Raw genomic sequence first — 20524 nt, 5'->3', positions numbered from 1 at the left:
GGGAAGCCAATAGACGGCTATGATATCAATCCTCCTCAAGGGGAGGGTCCGTGGAGCACAGCTTTATGCGCGAACAAAATACTACGCTGCTCCTTATCGGGCCGGTGCGCCGATATCGTAAAACCGGCAACTATCAACGCCCGCAAACAATGGGCAACGGAAACGGCGAAACTTGTTCGACGTTTCGGCTGTCGTGTCGCGACGTTTAATTTGACGCGCGAAGAAGCGCGGCAGGAAATGCCCCGTCGCGAAATAGAATATAAAAAGGTTCGCGCAGCTCGACGACTTTACGGCGAATAAAATTCGGCTATGATCCCCGCCGATTATTTGATGTAGGTATACGATTACTATAATTTTATGGCGCTGTTATCTACATTGTAACTCGCAGGCTCCCCTGTCGCGCCACGCCGCGCCGCACAATGAGCAATTTGGACGAAATCGGATTCGAAATCAAGGAACTTTCGATAGAAATGAGGTAGAGCGATGAAATTTTTTTTTAAATTAAAGCTGAAACTTTGTAGAATATGGGAAAAATAGGGAGATTATTACCATCCAATCATTTCAACGAAAAAATGACTTCATTAGTTTTTGTCACAAAAATCTATTTTTTGCAAAATCCTGAGGTCGTAGACAAATTTTGAGACCAGATTTGAAATCAGCGTGAAAAAATCTATGGGAAATGATGTATAGCATGTTAAAAGAAAATTTTTTCCGCGCGTTGTATTGGAAAAACTAAAATTTTCTTGAATTTGTGCGCGTTTAACGAATTTTCTCGAGGTTAAAAAACGTTCGTACCACAATCTCTCTATTTTCCCCATATTCTACAAAGTTGCAGCTTTCATTTAAAAAAAATTTCATCGCTCTACCTCATTCCTATCGAAAGTTCCTTGATTTTGAATCCGATTTCGTCCAAATTGCCCACTGTGCGCTGGTGTCACTGGGCAGTGTTGCCAGTGTTGACAGTGTTGGCAGTGTGCAGAAGAAGGGGAAGCTGGAGTGGGGGCAGAAGTCTTGATCTGGCAACACTGGTCACAGGCACAGTCGCAGAGGGAATAGCGTCGTAGAAGGGGAAGCTGAAGTGGGGGCAGAAGTCTTGATCTGGCAACACTGGTCACAGGCACAGTCGCGGAGGGAATAGCGTCGTGGAAGGGGAAGATTAGAGTGGGGGAGACGAGTCTTAATCTGGCGACTCTGCGCTGCTTTGCGCTGTTCTGCGCCGAGTCGGTGTCACCGGGCAGAATGAATTTCTTTCGCGCGGCAAGTGTAAACAGTAAATGTTTGGTGTCGCCGCGTCGTTGGAAGGGCTTCGACTTCAAGGATGGATGTGACACGAGTCCCTACAATTGTTGGGAGTCCACTGCGGCTGAAGAGTTTGCTCTCGGCTGCGCGAACATGCAAACCGACCTCCAAATAGACGGCCAGAGTCTACATACCTGTGCACGGCGTTGTTGGACAAACCGGGCCACCTACGACTGCATCATGATATATTTTGTATTCATTCGAAAGGTACTAAAGAAATAAAGATTAGAATGTAATCTGTTGAATAAAGAGTATTCTAAAGATTAACCCTTTGAGCGCTATGAACGCATATATGGGTTCCACACCGCCATTCAATTTGGGCAATGAACACATATATGGGTTCCCACTCCGCCATTCGATTTGGGCCATGAACACATATATGGGTTCACACACAGCCATTCAATTTGGGCCATTTATTTTTTTTTATATTGTTCATGTTATTATTGCTTAATGAAATAAATGGTTCTGTTAAGGTTTTTGCGGACACTGCTCAAATTATTTCAGCTACAATCAACATATTTTGCAATGAAATTTTAATCAGCCCAGCACGCGCTTCGTCGTAAAAAGTAGGCGGTCCACAGCACACGCTTAACTTCGCACAACTCAGCGCTCAAAGGGTTAAGAAGATAGCATCGAAAGCATCTTTAAGACGAGCAGTAGTTTTGAGAGTTTGAAAAAGACAATAATTTAGTACAAAGAAATGATCGTTTAAAAAATAATTTAGAGGCTAGAAATAATTTTAGGAAGCGTTAAACGGTCTAAATACTAGCGAATAAACTAATGTGTATTTTATCCAAGAATAGCATTGACTAAAGTAATTTTCGCTCACTTCTCAAGTTTCTGGCATCGCAACGATAAAATGAACGTTTAATCTACAATTCCTTGTAGTATTAATATGGAATTTCGGCGGAAGTAATAATAATAATAAACGAGATAGTATGGCTAAATGAACAGACCGATTCGAATTTCTGGGATCGTGAGTGAAACGAACCAAGCGACGAGGAAGATCGATCGTCTCGCAATGGATGCCTGGGGCTTGCATTCAGAATGAGGACATTAAGTTAACCCTTCTCTCCTTGGAAAAACCGACAATTCATGATGGATACTTGACCCTTTCACTGCTACTCACGGCAGAACATATAGTCTTATTATGGCAGGTCGTTTCAAGTGGTGGTAAGTAAGATGAAGCTGAAGAATATATTCTCCTAATTGGACAACCGGACTTTAAGGTTTAGAGTGCCATTACCATTTTATGGTTTCATCTTAGACAATTTAATACACATATAATATGTGCGATCACATAAAGTTCCAAATTACTTCGCCGTTTTACAATACGTTCAATTATCATATAATCGTGGAAACGTCGTTTCAAAATGAATTGAAAGTTCACGAATATTCAGTTATAACTGCTGACACACCAACTACTTGCACCGTGTAATTAGTGAATATTATTGTAATTCGCAATCTGCACTCTGGATACATTGGAGTTGTAATAAATATCGCAGTTTTCGAATGAATTAAATTAGATTGTAATATGTATAGGATTAATGAATCCAATAAATTTTGGTAATATTTATGAACTCTGTAGTATATCAGTATTCTGAACGCAATATACATACTCGTATTCTGACGAGTAGACTGTGGATTTTTATGCAAAATAAAAAATGTTCAAATGAATTGTAAGGAACAGAAATGAAATGAACATTTAATTGAATTCTTTGTTTTCATAATGTTTTGTTGCCAGCAGCGATGTTCGGTTAGTTGTTACGAAGAATGAAATGTTCAGCAAACACATAAACGATTCTATCCAGATCTTCGCAATCCACCAGAGACGGCCAATAGCGCGGTCAGTAGATATAGCGAGTGCAAAGTAATTTACTGCGAGATTACCAATAATTTTCAGAAGTCAGAGTAAGAAATTCAATATCAGGCGAACGGAAACTGTTTTTCCATCGAGTTAATCGAACGCTGCTGGAGAAACTCATAAAAATCACTTTTAGAGTGATGCAATTCACGAGTGATTTGTAACTTGCGAAATGGAAAAGAAATGGCGAACTTCTCGCCGTAGAGGAGAAACAGGAAAACAGAAAGTATTTTTACGTCGTTTCAGCGAGATCGAAATGTAACATTTTTTCGCAAACATATTTCTCTCTAGACATTCCAAAGAATTATTGCATTTTTCATATTAATAATAAGCAATATTTGAAACAGTCTGCGAACGTCATATCTTAAATATTTACTCTCTCTCTCTCTGCTTTATTTGAAGCTCTCAAATGTTGTTTTAAATGCTGTTTTCCTGCTGAATTGTTTGTTCGTGGAAGAGTCAATTTCATTAATAATTTATATGAAAATACATATTATTATATGAGGAGTCCTGGTCCCACATACATCATGTTTATTTATTACTTGCCACGCTCAAATAGGGATGGCATATTTAATGAACGTTCACCATCACAAATTGTACATCTCAATTCACTGAAAACTTTTCAAAATGGTAAGGGAGTATCAAATTTTCAACGTTCAAGTTCGTTAGCTCGTGTGCACCAACCTAATAGTAGATAAATTGTCGGAGGGAGGCCCAGAATGTTTAAGTGTTGTCAAAATTAATTAATTCAGAAGAACTCTGAGACATAATTACGCCTGGGAAATTGCTCGCAAATAGGAATTTAAACTTTCTCCGCGATAAACGTGGAAAACGCTCCTGTCTCATACATAAAGCGTGCGTTGAAGTTCTAATAAAAAGGAGAAAACCGTGTAGACGGAATAATGGATTGATCACAATTTCCAAAATGTCGTGCATTAAAGAAACTGCCAAAATAATTAGTCGATCTTTTAAAAAATTTACATTAAAAACTATTCCAAAATCTAATTTATATATGAAACGATCCAAATCCATTATTTCCTCGCGAAATTGATGATAACGTGTGAAGGTAAAATATCCTTTACCAATTTTAATATGCGGATGCTCAGGATGCTAAAATTTGATGCGAATACTGATCGTTTCATTAGTTGGCATAATCTGATAAAATATAGCATAATATGCTGGAAGATAATACAATATATTAAAGTATAATGTACTAGAATACACTATAATGTACTAGAGTATAATATACGAAAATATACTATGCTATTTTTTACCAGAATATTTTCTACAGGGAGTCTCCAATTTTTCGTCAAGAGATAAGGTTAGCTTCTCCGAGGGAGCCAGATCGAATCCCTAACTGCGCAAAGCTGAGAGAAATGGCCGTAAAATTTCAAGTAAAGCACCCAGGTCAGTATAGGGAGTGTGCGTGATGACTGCAGCGCTACTAGTGGCTAGATTCACTGGCTGAACTATGAATAAGAATCAAATTTTATAATTTCTTCCAAATTTTTAACAACTTTTTTACAATTTCCCAAGAACCACATATGCTAGTTTTGCTGCCGATTGTTCCAAAAAATAGCTGCAGGCTACCAAGACGATTCACAGCGTTATCTATAGTTCACGCACGTTCCCTATTACGATTACTTCTTAATTTAACGAAACATCCGACGACTGCTTGTCGTCGCCGCGCCCTACGGAACACAAATAAGTTCGAGGAGCGCAAATGAACGCGGGGCTAACCGATGTGGATTAAACAGGCGAGAATTCTCGTACATCGCCGAGGATCGTGAGGTTTCCCCATTGTTTCACCGAGGACCGTACGCGTTGTACGAATCCGGTCGGCCAGCGCGACGCTTCGTCGAGGAACAACCAAACGTTCGTTTTCTTTCGCGAAGTAACCACGGACCGTGATCGATCGGCGGGAACTTCGATTTTCGCCACCCGCTCGACGTATTGGCATCTACAATTACGTAGTTTTGGGCGCGGTGATGTATGAGCAAGCATGCCAATTGCCACGGAAACACGTGGCCATTCATAAATGTACGTATGTACACATGTCAATACTTCAAAGGACCGGAGCAAGCTGCAAACAGGTTCAGCTGACACGCGGTTATTGATCATTTGTGTTAACCTGGCTGCCGCAATGGCCACCTCGATTTTTATGTTGCGCCATAGTGAGTGCATTGCAATAGTCGAGGGACCTTCAAGCAAAATGAACATTTTCTGCATTGATTGCTTCCTTTTTTCATCTCTGCGTCTAAAATTTTTGTGAGCAACCTTAATTTCAGGCCCCACTTTCATATATTTCTGATCTAGCTTGGTGTTCGTCATAAGAAGTAAATAAATAAATAAGAAGTCACTTTTTAAACACTGTTTTTTCTATTTGTACACACGAAAGTTATGCTTGATACTTAAAAGACATATGGAAGTTGTACAATAAATATTTTCGTCTTTGTGCTAATAATTTCATTAAATTGATAGTGACATGTCGATTTTCTTAAATTCGTGTCGTGGCGATCCAAGGGGCCTCCACTGGTAACTAACCAATCGATTGACACAGTCAAACGCTTTGTCAGATATATATGACGCCCAATCTGCTTATTCGACGTGTTAACACAGGATATACAGAGTATATCTATGATACAACCGGAGAAGCAGTCAATCTCAATGTAAAAATACAGAAAAAATATAGGATAAAAATTCGTGGATGATTCCAAGACATTAATGCCAAGAATCCACTGTTAAGTTCAAAGGAACAATTTTATGTACTAAGATTTGGTTCAAAGTCGCATAAAAAAATTATGTCGAATAAATTTCAACCATCCTCCGATTTGTAACGTTATGTGAGTGTTTTAAATAGACGTTCATGAGCTGAACACGATTCTACAAATTTTATGTAATTCTTTTGTTTCATAGAAAGTAGATTTTAAAGAAAACGAAAATTTTCAAATGACCCTTGCTTAGTCTACATTATAAGCAAATATTTACTATACTACACTATACACACGTTACAGCTCAACTCGACTTGCTTCAACGTTAAAAATTAATAATTGAACCAGTTTCTTTGATAATAAAAAAGTCGATACTGACAGCTTTTAACTCGAAACGTTGCAACAATGTTTTGTCCCCGTTAACTATTATCTGATAATGATTCCGCGTGTCTTTCCATGGTTTATCGTTAAATCGCGCGGACATTATGGAAAGTAAGTTTACTACGTCATAAAAGGCGCTCGTAAAACCTTTAGCGGCATAAACTGTAGAATAGAAAAATATTGCTCTATACATTATCTTCTTGGCGAAATCTTTATGAAAGTTTTTTAACGTCTATCTTGGAATTTTCTCATTTCTTGTTACAATATTTCCCCTCTCGATGGGGGGAAAAAGCGATTACGTTGGACGAAATTACAGGGAGACAGTATTAACCATAAAATCCTTAAACGTAGTAACGATCATGGAATTACAGCTCGTTGGGGCGGAAAATTTATCCATCTGTGCGCATGGAATATTAATTTGGCGATTAGTTGTTATTATGTGTACAACCAATATTAATAGCAATTAAGCTACGCGCATTAATAATTAGTGAATTACGTATGCGCATATACGTACGTGCATTATATATATATATGTGTGTGTATTAATTCGTAAAATTATAAACAATTTAGTACTGAATCTCCTCTAAACTTAATCAAAGTTGTTTTCGAGGTGCTCGCTTCTACTGTGCATCAAAAGCAAATTTCGAATTTTTCACTTTATCACGAAACTTTGTAATGAATTATTCGTCCTCTCCTCGGACGTTCACAGGGAATAATCTGCCGTTAATGATCACCTCTCCTTAAGATAGTTTCATTTACCTTCTTTGACCGGCGTCGTTACCGTTTCCGGCTATCATGAATAGACTATCGATTTTTATGTAAGCTTGTTGTTTCGAAAAATATGAAATTGTAATGCAATATAATACAATGCAAGTAATAATATTATAAATAAGTAGATAGTGCATTATTCTAGATTTAATAAAATCATTATAGTAAAGTGCATTCACCGGTTTAATATTTTTCGATCTCAATGAACCCTCAAACAAATATCCCAACAATCTCGTTCACAATTCGGATCAAATAATACATACCTGTTCATTAATAAAATATTTTCTGCCTGAGGTAGCAGCTATAAAACAGCTTCGCGAGGACATCATTGCGATATCAAATGCAATCTGTACTTTTCATTTGACAGCATTTAAAATTCATCGCAGGCGTTCGCGACGATACGCGGCAATTTTCGCCTGTCAATCATCTTCGTCTGTTATTCGTGCATCAGGTGGAAGACGCGCGAGCCTTCAGGCGAATCCGATTGTTAGCCGTGATTCGCATAAGATCGCCGGAAAAATTCCCGTCGGATCCAGAGGCTGGAAGCACGACTTTATGCGCGCGGCCTGTTTCACCGCCTATGAATAATTTACGCGCAACGGCGCGGCCCATGTAATTTCCGTGCATTAAACGGAGTTACGTCAGATTGCTCGACGATTTGGTCGTCGTGGGTGATATTTGCCGAGCAGATAGAGCGAGCAACCGAGCTTTGACGAGCACGGCCTTCTCAATTAGCGACTTCAAAGCGGGTGGCGCGGCAAAAGGGATCGGAATTGAGTTTGCATTATGTCGACGGCTAATCAGTTTCATAAATCGCCGACGTCAAAACCCGTTGCTTTTCCACTCGCACCTGGGTCGCGTCGTTAACGTGCAAGTCGTCATCGCGATTTGCCGACACGTACCGGCTAACCAGGATGAAAGAACCTTTTGCTGTCTTTTCTCACATTCGAGTCGACGTATTCTTATACTGGATGGAGGATTTCGCGGTTAAGAATAATTGGTAAGTGAAGACATCATAATGCAACGCACTGTACCTCTTTGTAATGATTTGTTGGGGACGAGTTCGATAATTATGAAACGCACACGTCTGCCTACAACTAGTTTTATAAAAATAACGTAAATTGTATACAAATGCGACACTCGATACACTCTGTCTTAGACACACTATTTCTCATACTTCCCTCTCATTATACACTTTATTCAAACTCATTCATACCACCTAATTCACACTAATCTCAACCGTTGCGAACAACGCCTTCTCCTTTCGACGCGGACTGTCTTGGTACATTTTTCAAGATGTCGCGGAACTCACGAAAAGTATAGACTCGTTGGATGGCACTGCTGTCACTCGAAAACAAATCAGTTTTGTCAGTGGACTAGTACTACGAAGTTATTTTTTAACACGTTCGATTCGGGAGTATTTTTTTACAAGCTCGTTACGAGGCTTGTATGTTCCTTGTATGTTCTGTTTAAAATTCTATGAACCATGTACATTGTAATAATTATAGAGGGATGTTTGTATCGTGAACAGATGGTCTGAAATTCCCCGGAGGAAAGTAACTGCAAGATGAGACGCAATTTCAAACACGAACAATTAAGTCGGAATACGAACGATAATCCTGTTCACCTTACGAAAGGGAATACGGCCGCTGTAGTTGACGATATGAAAACAATTTATCATGTTACTTGTGCTACTTCATTATCGTTTTCCGGCCGAAACGCTGCGCTAATCTGTGTGTAATGTTTCTCAGCATTACATGGGATCATAAAGGATTATGAGGTGCCGTCTCGCGAAGCTGACTGAGAGGCGAAAATCTAGCGGGCCGCTAAAGCTGCGAGTTCGGACACGTTGATTCGTGTCCGAACACGTTCGCTTCCTGACGATCGAGACCGAAACAAACCGGAAAATAATTGTGTAAGTGAAATATCAATTTCTACATTCTTTGTCAATTTACTAGAATTATTGCTTTCTTGTTTAACCTCTGTCCCTTAACATTGATCCAGACAATTTCTACTTTGCATAAAGATACGCAGTCTAATTAGAATAATTCTTTTCAACCAGTCCTAGTATCTAGACCGCGGATTTTTATGTCACGTAAAAATGTTCTACCTCACTTGCAACAATCCGGAGTACAATTGAATTTCCTTTCTCCACGGGTCTAATAAGTTCGAAATAATAAAATTTCAAAAACATCAAACGCTTTCACTGTTTTATGTTTTTCTTACTAATTTTCGACAGAAATGCATAAAACCCGGGGTCTGCTCACCGAACAAAGGGCAGCCGAGTTATTGAAAAATCGGTTATTGATGTTCCTAACAAGTGTGCAAAGTTCAAGGAGATTTTTAACGCTAGGTTTACGGAGCACTAAACGCGACCAGTTTAGATTATTTTATTCAAATATGAAGAGTACATTCAGCCAGATTTTGAGCAGTCTTATATAATATTATAAATGCATTTTTACAATCACAATAATTGTAAATTAAAGAATGTAGAACCCGTCATTTTGGCGGGTCCCGTAAATCTCGTGTTAATTACGGACCTACCTAAGTAGGTCTAAAAAGATTTCCGTTGGCAAACGTGTCACACAAATTCGTCGATTAACAGGTGACAAGCGAGAACGATCAGGCGACGACGTAACTGCCAAAGTTTTGGCGCGATGTAACAGGTGATCGTTAATAAATAAATCGTTGTGCGAGCGGCTAGGTATGTGACGCTCGCGGCTGCTGACGGTAAAGTCGCCCTGATATCGGGGCGATCAAATGAACGTTTGATCGCGCCGAGACGGCCGCAGAGAATCCCGTTCGACGAAATATTAATTAATCGAGCGCGATGATCGGTTGCGCGATTTGCCGCTCTAAACAGGAGTCCCGACTTCGACCGTTTCCGCTAAAACCTGACAACAGCCGGATAACTGATTTACAGGCTTGTTTACCAGCCACTAGCTGCATCCTGGCGTTTATAATATTATACGTCGCTGTTACAGGATTATATTCGACTGTGACGGTGAGAATCAAAATCGGATTACGATGGATTAACGGCGGACTCGGTCTCAGCAGTGTACCGACCCAAATATGCATATTTGTGGACGAATAACGGACGACTCGAGTATCGGGAACTATAACTAGCCCGAAGCAACCGGATTTCGCTTCAGGAACCGATATTGCATCCTCCGACAGCGTAAGGATAAAGGTGAAACGTGTGAGAGGTCTTTGTAATCGGCTCTTCATGCGAAAGAAAAATCTTCTTCACCGATTTAATTTAATGTTCGAAATGTGTATGTCTTGAACAGTGCATAAGGGTCAACATGTTCATAGTCCCATATCCCATATACAGGATAACCCAAAAATGTCCTACTTCAATGAAAGGGAACATTAGTGGGGTCATTTGAAGTAACTTTTTCCTTTGCGAAAATGTTCTCCGCGGCTTTGTTTAGGAGTTATTAACGAAAAACACGGACCAATCACAGCGCGGCTGCAGCGGAGGGATTCTGGGCGCGACGTTGGCATTGGCCGAGCCGGACTACTTCGGTTATAGCCGTCCTGTGATTGGGCCGCGTTTTTCGCGTTGATAACTACTTAACAAAGCCGCGCAGAACATTTTCGCAAAGGAAAAAGATACTTCAAATGACCCCGGGGAACCTTCCTTTCTAAGGAAATACTGCATTTTTGAGACACCCATACAGGGTGTCAAAGTACATTAGGTACACAAATTAATTCGTAGCCCTTTCTTCACGATGCTCATTTATGAACAACCAAAATGCAGTCAAGCCTTGAAAATTATTTTCATAATTTTCTGTACACTCATTTCAGAGTATAGGAGACTGATGAGACCAATAATAGAATTTAAAACAAATTGACTATAATACATCCTATGTATTCGACAACAACAAGCTCTACAAATATAATTAACCTTAAATCTTCTCTACAATGTGTAGAACAGCACGAAGTAATCTATTTAAGAGCAGACCTGTTATTTTTGCTTTAGAAAAAGCTATTGTCTTGTTTATTATTGTATTGTATTGTATCGTTTACTAACTGTAAACGTGTTAAACCACTGTAATTTTACAGTAATTTCGATTAGTGAGCAACGCACGGTAGCTTATGCATTATTTCAAGTGCAGAAAGGAATTTTCTAAACCGATAGCAGCAAAGGAATCAATCCGGATCCTCGATCGAATTGCTCGTCGAAGCAGCGGCCACGCATTAAATGGGATATTTTTTCGCAGAAATCGTCGATGTAAATGGATTTACTCGATCCCCTTTATCTTCCCCGTATCGGACCGCTCTCGAAATTTATTCTTTTCCCCCTGTCGGTCGTACGAACGTATGAATTTCTCCGGCCACGAAGAGAAATCAATATTTGAGCACGGCCACGCTGCAGCGAGTACACTTCTTCCTCCATTATTCGACGGGAAACGTCTTCAATATTTTTTTTCGAAGGGTCCGGAGGTTCGACGGTGCATTCTTCCCGGTAATTAGATCTGCGGCTTCGGTTACGTATAGTGCAGCTTCTCTGAAGTTGAACGCTCGACGGCCAAGCAGAATTAATTTTCACTCAAAGTAGTTCCTCGAAATTAGTAGATATTGTGTGGTTTCTTCTCGAAGATTAACCGCCTAGCTTCACAGTGCAGACCCGGGGTTGAAATTTTAGATCGAACGTAATAAACACGAACGCACCGTTGTTTTAAGTCGAGCTGAAATTAAACACTGCTTTACCACCATCGATATTTAACCTTTGATGTAGGGAAGACTGGGAAGAGTCGGTCGATATTGGAGAAGAAAGATCGCGTTGGTGTGTACACGTAACATTTCAATGATCTTTGTGCACATTCAAAATTAGTGTTGTATTTTAAAACAAGAGGAATCATCAATTTTTCTAACTCGTGAGAAGAACGTATGAAATAATGCCTTTCTTTGACATCTTGTCAAATCTGAAGTCTCAATCATGAAATCGTTGACGAAGGTCAGGTACTGGATGCAACAATATATTACACAAATCTTATAATTATCTTCAACTTCAGAAGAACCAGTATTCGCAGTACTGACACAATCAGTAACACTGATCAACGCCCATGTGAGAGGGCCTCCGAAGGATCAGCCACAACTTCGTAATTAATGAACACTTTCAAATAAAAAAATCACGAGTTGTTCCCTGAAGTATGCAGCGTAGGATGCCAAAACACTTTTTTTTTTAATAACATCTTATAGTTTTTGAGAAACAATTCCGAAAAATCTGTTTCAGCCTCCTGACTGTGTTAACGACGTAAGAATGTTGGGTAATGGCAGAAGCGTTAAACAGAAAATCTTTTCTGAACTTTGTGCAGTGTACATACATCACTCGCGCAAGGACGTAAGTTCGTGTGGGTTTCGCTGATACCGCGTCACAGCCAATCAGACTCCCCTTTTCTCAGCGCTGGAAGCGTCGAATAAGTAATGGCAGGATATTTAAATTAAGGGTGGAGCGGGGCAGTAGCGATGAATTCCTTCTTTGGAAGCCGATGAAAAGGAAGTTCCTGGATCTGATCGATACGAAATATAATTCTAATGCGCTTGACATCTCCGTAGAGTTCAAAGCACTCGCGCTGCCCCGAGAATTTATTAAGAGAGCCGCCGCGCCGACGCGCCGGTGTAAGGTCTGGTTTTAACGAGTAAGTCCCATCTTCGCCTAAATGGAGATATATATCTTCCGTTGGGCGCACTTATCCGTTCTTGGCTGACACCAACACGTACGAATTAATGGCTTTGCTCGAACTCTCTTCTTGCCGGCCGCCATAGTGACGGCTATAAACTACTCGCGGTTACGTGGCCCGTTGCTGATCATGATTTCGCTGGGGAATCAACCCCTGCGTTAATCACCATCGGCTGATTCTTTCACTTCGAGGGACATTCCGTCCCTTCGTGTGTGCCTTGCGGCCTTGTTAAGGCTAATCCAGCAGAAACTCGAATGTAATGTATAGACTGCGTATTCTGATGCACAATACAAATTGCTTTGAGTACTCTCGCTTTCGAGGCCGGTTTTGCACGAATTTCTAGGAATTTCTTTCCAGAGAAATTATTGAACCTTTTGCATTGGGATTTCGCGCGCATACTGATTGGTATTTGAAGCGTGTGCGTGGTTTTTGGAAAGTAAAAATAATCAAAATGAAAGACCGCAATAATTCAGAAAACCTTTAGCTATGATGACTTCCCAACAAATAAGTTTAGGGCATAAGTATGCATCAATTGGTGCAGTCGAAAGCATAGATTTCCATTTGAAAAAAATGATTTCCGTTGCATTTTTCTGATGCACCGATGCATAAAAGTGCATAACCTTATTTGAATATTATGCACCGGCCGATACCACTTAACTTTGATCTGTAACAGTTTCTTCTATTTGCAACCGTTTAGGAGATACTACCTGTTCCAGTTGTGTACACCCTGTATATTGGGGTCTCCGGGTGACTTACCTCTGTATGTTAAGGGTTAACCAATCTTCTTATCACGTTGTACGGGGGTCTACTGTACTGTAATTTTCGACATTTATTTACATGAAAATTGCCCAGCAGCAGGGCAAAAGGTACGAGCAGCTATCACGGTAATGCGTTCAATTTAAAAGTCGGCTTCGAACGTATTCTCGATTCGCGGGCGCATAAGGGATTCGTCGGAATTAAAAGAAAGACTTCCAGGCTTTGTTTCCTCGTATACGACCGTGTCCCAACGCAGCGTGCTTGTATCCCCGTGAAACTTCTTCCACAACACGATCCTGCTGTACACGAACTCATTACCCCGACGGTTTCCAGCCACGATAGAATCGAATTAGGCTAAACCGTCACAGATTGCGGGGCGGCATCGCTTCTTAATCGTCTCCGAAGAATATCGTAACCGAGTAAATTAAAACCGACCCCCGATAATTAAGTTACCCTTAACCCCTGGTCTGATAAACGTGAACGAAAACCGATCTGTTAAGCACAGATCATCCCGTTAGCTTCGATGTCCAACAATTTATTCAAAATATTTGGAAACTACACAATCCATACGTAATATATAGGCATGCATTAGTTAAGAATTTTTAAGCCAACACAAATATACATTGGAAGTGGTTTCAATCCTTGGAGGACAAATGTCGATTAAACTTTGCCTCGGGAAACCAGAAATTTTTAACTTTTTTAAATGTAATCCTGTAGATTTTGTCGAGAAAATGCCGAAAATCCAAGTTTCAATCCTGGGAGATCACTAGTTCAAAAGTTATGCGTATAAAGATATGCGATTTTCAGCATATAACTTTTGATCTAGTGATCTCCTATGAGTGAAACTTGGATTTTCGGCATTTTCTCGTCAAAATATACAGAATTACGCAAAAAGAAACGTTAAATGTCGAATGTTAGAATTGATCATCGAACAGTTTTATCTTTTTGATTCTATCCTTTCAGTTTCAGAAAAAGCCGAGTCTTCTCTATCCTGTACACGAGGACATGCAGTTTTGTTCTCCATAAATTACGGGTTGATCCTATCGTCGAGCGATCAATCTTGCATTACCGAACAGGACCAACAGTAGTGTTGACATACCTCTTAGGGTCTTGATAAAATTTTCTCGATCACGGTGTTAGCGGGGGTGAGGAAGGGCGTGGTGGTTCGAAGGGGGCGGCTAATAACAGTCCTCCATCATTTTCTTCGATATCAGGTAGCTTATTAAAGCCCTCGAGGCTCAGTCTTTGGATTATTTTCAGGAGATTTTCTGTGCTGGGTTGCCGGCATTAAAGTACGCCCGCAAGGCTGCGTGTTAATTAATTCTGTGGCGAGGGGGTAACCAGGTCCACGAAGTGGTGGACTCTGCGCCGTTTAAACCTGTCTGCACCGATGACCGTGACGGGGGGTGGGGCTGGGAAAGATGCATATTTCACAACAGGCTGGCTTACCGCTTCGCCGGGAATTCAAGAAAATACACTCCCGGTTTCCTCTGTTACATAGTATTGCCGGGCACTTGAATTTTCGCGTACACCTGCTTCTGTATTATAACGAGAATACGACGTCATTAAGCAATTTGTGGAATATATGGCGGACACCGGACGTCCCGCAGTGCAGGCGACGTATTGCGAGAACCGAGTTAGCATACGACTGCTGTGAACAAAGGATAAACGTAATTTAACGGCTGAAAGTTTGGATTTGTTTCCCAGAAAAACGTTAGCGACTGCAAACGGTTGCGCAGTAACTTGTGGTAAGCTAGAGCCGGGATTTTTGCTAATCGTTCGCAGAGACAGTAGATTCTCTTAGATCACTTTAAGCCTGTTGTTGTGCGGAGTAACCGACTGTATTATTCTGGCAACGTGTCACGTCTCTACTAATAATAATCGTACGCACCGGCTCGTAGTTTTGTTTACGGTGTTTTTGATTATTTTGGGCACGTTTGTGCTTGATTAATGTTCGACAGGCTACCGATTACAGGACACAGGCACACACCGCTTTCGATTCAAGTTCATCAACGGTCCAAGTATACCACCAACACAATGTAATGCGGAGTTTGCAATAACATCAGAATGCGCTCCTCCCGAAACCATTAAACTCCGCTCGAAACGTTTCCCGCTACGAATAACAACAGTCAAGTAAATCACAATGGTAATTTAGCGAACGCTGTAGCGTCGGAGGAAAGGTAGGAGAGAAAGTGAAAACGAGAGTTAAAGTAGGAGAATTGTGTTTGTTAAGCGGCAAATTAGCGCACAGTCGAAGCTCGCGGGTGGGCGACATTTGCGTATTCGATTTCGAGAGCGTCTGGGTCCCGTGGCGCGACACGTCGAACCAGAAGTTATCGTCGGACAGATTGCGAGGGCTCGGCAAGAATTCACGGTGTTATCTCGTTCCCCGGCGGTCTTATCCCTTTTCCATGGTGTGCCAGGATATAAATCAATACGTCTTGAGAACGGGGGAAGCGGAATAGCGGCGGCGCGGCGACGACGACGACGGCTGAGGAGGCGAAGGGTCGAGCGGGATGAAAGCCCTGGTCTGGAAGGACCTGATGAACCCATTCCCTTTCTTGAGAGATCCCTACCCGTCACCCTTGAAATCGCTGTCAGGCCCTCAGGTGAGATTCGCATTAGCGAAATTGTCGCCGTGGGTGGTGTAGACTCGTAAGGGAACGGATCCACCTCGAGGGCGCGAGAACGAGGATCGGTGGGGACGAAAGGAGCATTTACATTGCTTTGACCAATCAGCCGTCGGAACGATTTAAATAACCGAACTACCACCGCCATATTCCTCTGCGGCGTTCTCTTTATCACCCGACTTCTTCCAGCTGTCTCTTCGATCAGGAAGAGAAGCGCTGTTTCTGTTTGTCCCTTCTTCGCCCCGTTCCGCTTCTCCTCCACAGGGACCCGTGTCTTTTTTTTTTTTTTTTAATTTATTTATTTATACAGGTCGCATCAACAACTAGGTCATTAGCGACCACAGATATTATATCATAATGTTACATTATTATATCTTTATACTTAACATATAAGTCACTTATAAGTATACTGAGGAGAACAAATTTTGTACTTGTTATATGTATACAATATTACAATGTGTGAAAAATTTTTGTGGATTTTAGAAATTTTAAGACTTGGTCTATATTCGACTTAACATTGAAACAATCACTTAAATTGTTGGGGATAGCCAAGCGTCTTCTTTGGAAGGAGAAAAGAGGGCATTGTAGGATGAGATGTTCAATTGAAAGTGGTGTATTACATCGGGAGCATACGGGTGGGGGGGGGGGTCTTTTAAAATTTTATGTAAGTGGGTCAGGTTAGTGTGGCCAATGCGAAGTCGGGTGATGACTACCTGGTCTCTTCTGTTAGTAATCGGGGGACAGTCGTTATTACGGAGGTCTTGTCTTACCAAGGATAGCTTAGAGGGAGGAGAATTAGACCATTTATTGTTCCATCTATCCCAGATTTCTCTTTTGATTTGTTTATTCAAATCTCTGTAAGAAGCCAAGTTGTTTGAAGGTATTTCTCTGGAGGCCTTTTTAGCCGCATCGTCCGCTGATTCATTGCCCAATATGCCTACGTGGGAGGGAATCCATGAAAAAATGATTTCTTTGTTATTATTTTTAGCTTTGATTAAGGCATTGATGATATGTGTAATGATGGGGTCTTGGTTTTCCGAGTTAGATAAGCTCTCTAGGACACTAGCGGAATCAGTGAAAATTATCACGTGAGGGTCTTCAGCAGATGAAATGGATTGAACAGCCTGTAATATGGCATAAGCCTCACAAAAGAAAACAGAGCAGGAGTCATGAAGTTTGAAAAGTTTTCGATTATTGGGAAATATAACAGAACATCCACATCCATCGTTGGATTTGGATCCATCTGTGAAAACTTGGATATGATTAGAATATTTTTGGGATACCTCTACGAAGATATTTTTAAAAATAATGGGGTTCGTGAGATCTTTTTTAAATTCACATAAGGAAGATTCAATTTTCGGAGGGAGGAGAGACCATGGTGGTTCAGTTAGGGGGACAATAGGAAATAAAGGAGGGAAAGATTGAATAGTATCCGAAACGTAAGATTTGATACGTTGAGAAAGAGGTTTCGGGAAATTAGATGGCGAGGTGGAGTAGATATGGTCGAGATGGTTCGAGAAAACTTTAGAATATGTAGGATTAGACGGTGTGGATATCAATTTTGCAACGTAAGTTAGACTAAGCTGTTTTCTTCTAAACTCCAAGGGGATAACATTACTTTCGGCCAGGATACTAGAAATAGGACTAGTTTTGAACGCTCCCAGAGCAAGCCTGAGACCCGTGTTTTGAACAGAGTTTATAGAGCAAAGTAGTGACTCCTTAGCGGAGTCGAAAATAACAGACCCATAGTCCAATTTGGAACGAATAAATGCTTTGTATGTGAGAATGATGATCTCTTTATTGGCTCCCCATTTTTGGGCTGATATCATTTTTATGAGATTTAATCTTTGTAGGGATTTATTCTTTATGTGTTTTATATGAGCAGACCATGTGAGTGGACCCGTGTCTTGTCTAGTCTATCCTCCTAAGCGGAGGCTCGAAAATGCTAAGCAGCCCGATCGTCTGTCGGCAAGTTCTTATATTTTTCGGGGCCAAGCGGGGAATGTAATTGGATCCCATGATCCTCCTCGATATGATAATCCAAACGCGAACGCGCTCGCGATACCGAGCAGCGGATTCCTGCCAGCGTTTCTGCATTTTCTTCTTTCACTCGGGATACGTGTATACTGTTGTACGCTTCCGGGAAATGACGCGAACTTTAATGCACAGTGACTCCTATTAAAATTCGGGTACTCTTCGAAATGACTCTTCTAACATTGGACCATACGACCCGAATCTTTTTGAGCAATTAGAACAATTAGTTTACTGCTTACCTGATGTGACAAAAAAATTTTCGAAACTTGCAATTAGAGAAAATACTAAAAGTTATATTTTACCACTTTTTTTACGTGGGTCTGTATTAAAAGTACCTTTTCAGGATTATATTTTTCTTGCAATACAACCACGTCGGCGAAGAACTTTACAGGTTAATTAATCTCTGGACTGTTCGCAAATGCGTGCTTCGGACAAGGTATATCGTCAGATTCGCAAATTGGTATGCTTAATATTCACAGCCGGTAGCTTCATGACGAACGGTAAAGCGCGGGTCGTGCAGCGATTGTGCTGGATTAATGATTACTTTTTATTAATTAATTTGCAGCAGTACGGACTTTATTGGCCGGTGCGTCGTGTCGACCATTTACACCGGCCCCCGGTCGCGCGCGAATTAATTCGCGAGCTATTAGCAGCGTGGCGTGCGCGCGTGCTCGTGCGCATACCCGGTGCGATTACATTCGCCAAGCTGTTCGGCTTACGAGACTGCTGGAAGTTCCGGGAAGTGTAACGCGAGTTGATTACAGGCTGTACAGGTGCTGTACTACAAGCGTCTGGGAACAAATTGTGCGACCTTGTGCACGCTCGCGGACTACATGGCGAAACATGATTTTCAAAGAAAACCTCCTCGAGCCGAACGAGACCGCGAGTTTCATTAAACTCGGCCTGTAATGCTTTGAGTTTTAATATCCCCCGCGCAGTATATTTTTCTACAACTGATGCATAATGCATTTTTTAATGCACGGTAGAGGCCCGGTCATACCTCAACCGTAATTTCATACATGAAATTCCGAAACGTGTGTCAGGAACAACGTCATAACACGTAATGTTCACGTAATTTACGCTGGATTTTCTTCGATTTAAAAGAACTGTTTGTTTGAAGAGACCCAGGAGTGATGAGACCCAGGATTCTTTTTTCATAGAAATATAAATCGGAATGGAATCGCTTTCTGCGGCCGTTGCACGACGCGAAGATACAAAATTACATTGGGTCACGCTACAGTGCCGCACGAGATGCAATCGCACGCGAATGTCGTTAGCGCGGTGATTACCCCTTCGCTGGAACGCGATTCGGGTTTTACGAGCCTTTTTAATAACAATCGGACGTTTTCCTTTGTGGTTTAGGAATTATGCTATCAGCCGACCATTCCGTGCAATTATTTTGAAGCGCGACGAGAAAACTGGAAACGACGTAATAACAGTTAATCAAAGCGAAATGTGCTTCCGATTGTGGATAAGGAGTGGTTTGTTCTCGAAGTAAGTCACGGTCGATTGTCGTTCATTTTGAGAGAGAGAAAGAGAGAGAGAGAGAGAGAGAGAGATTCCTACACGAATTTGGATGATCATTATACAGTGATTTCTCTATATATGTCGCCAAGGCCTGGGTGATAAACGTCGCGGAATTATCCCCACTACCGCGCGGTATACCCCGTGAAGGGTCACAAAGCTCGAGAGGCCTCGGACGCCGAGAAGTGTAAACATAACTCGGGTATGTCTTTTGGACATACAGTGGCTCACGAAAGTATTCGAACGCTTACGTTTACAAATTTTAACCAGTTAGCTGTTGCGACCTCTTTGAAAAATGTGTACCTAAGTTGCGTCGCAAAAATTACCCGCTGTTTGATTTATAGCTGTTTTGACGAGTATACTCGTCATGACACAAAATATTGCCATTTCTTCATGACGAGTATACTCGTCAAACACAGTTCACTGGTTAATGAATAAAATAAAATGTACTAAACTAATCTGTATAGAACAATTTGGTATCTATAGTAAGGGGGAAGTCTCAAGAATATGTCAGTGAAAAGGATTCAACAACATAGGCAGAAGTTGTGATATAATTATTAGAAACACGCATAATAAGTGACTGACAAAAGTATTCGAACGCTACATGTATTATTACATTATTTAATGTTACTATTTTGTTGGACCACCTTTAGCAGTAACGATGTGTCTCAATCGACGTTCCATACTATAAACCAATGATTTTGTAAAAGTACACTCAATGGAATTCCATACTTCTATGATTTTTTGTTTCAATACCTCCGTTGAAGTTATTTGATATTTATTTAATCTTTTTCCAATTTCAGCTCATAAATTTTGAATTGGATTTATGTCTGGACTTTGCGGTGGAGTAGTTAACATATGTGGTGT

At 40.9% G+C, this 20524-nt stretch overlaps 2 protein-coding genes across 2 annotated transcripts in view; one reads left to right on the top strand and one right to left on the bottom strand.

Annotated features, from left to right (window-relative positions):
* LOC143352474 (uncharacterized) overlaps positions 1 to 20524 on the bottom strand; it is a 465026-nt gene that overhangs the window by 100498 nt on the left and 344004 nt on the right. The gene's annotated exons all lie outside the window — the stretch shown is intronic.
* LOC143352481 (uncharacterized) lies at positions 2196 to 4920 on the top strand. The gene is made up of 3 exons (XM_076784998.1): positions 2196 to 2472; positions 4455 to 4570; positions 4700 to 4920. The coding sequence occupies exons 1-3, from the start codon at positions 2450 to 2452 to the stop codon at positions 4888 to 4890; spliced, it is 330 nt and encodes a 109-aa protein (XP_076641113.1). The 5' UTR covers positions 2196 to 2449; the 3' UTR covers positions 4891 to 4920.

Source organism: Halictus rubicundus, chromosome 3 (genome assembly GCF_050948215.1).
Source record: "Halictus rubicundus isolate RS-2024b chromosome 3, iyHalRubi1_principal, whole genome shotgun sequence".
Classification (NCBI taxonomy): Eukaryota; Metazoa; Arthropoda; class Insecta; order Hymenoptera; family Halictidae; genus Halictus; species Halictus rubicundus.
This window is presented reverse-complemented; position numbering and strand designations above follow the sequence as displayed.

Excerpts from the sequence above, each read along its gene's own strand:
- LOC143352481 (XM_076784998.1), top strand. The coding sequence starts at position 2,450 with ATGGCAGGTCGTTTCAAGTGGTG. Across the intron at positions 2,473-4,454 it reads GCAGGTCGTTTCAAGTGGTG|GGAGTCTCCAATTTTTCGTC; the intron begins GTAAGTAAGATG and ends TATTTTCTACAG. Across the intron at positions 4,571-4,699 it reads ATTTCAAGTAAAGCACCCAG|AACCACATATGCTAGTTTTG; the intron begins GTCAGTATAGGG and ends CAATTTCCCAAG.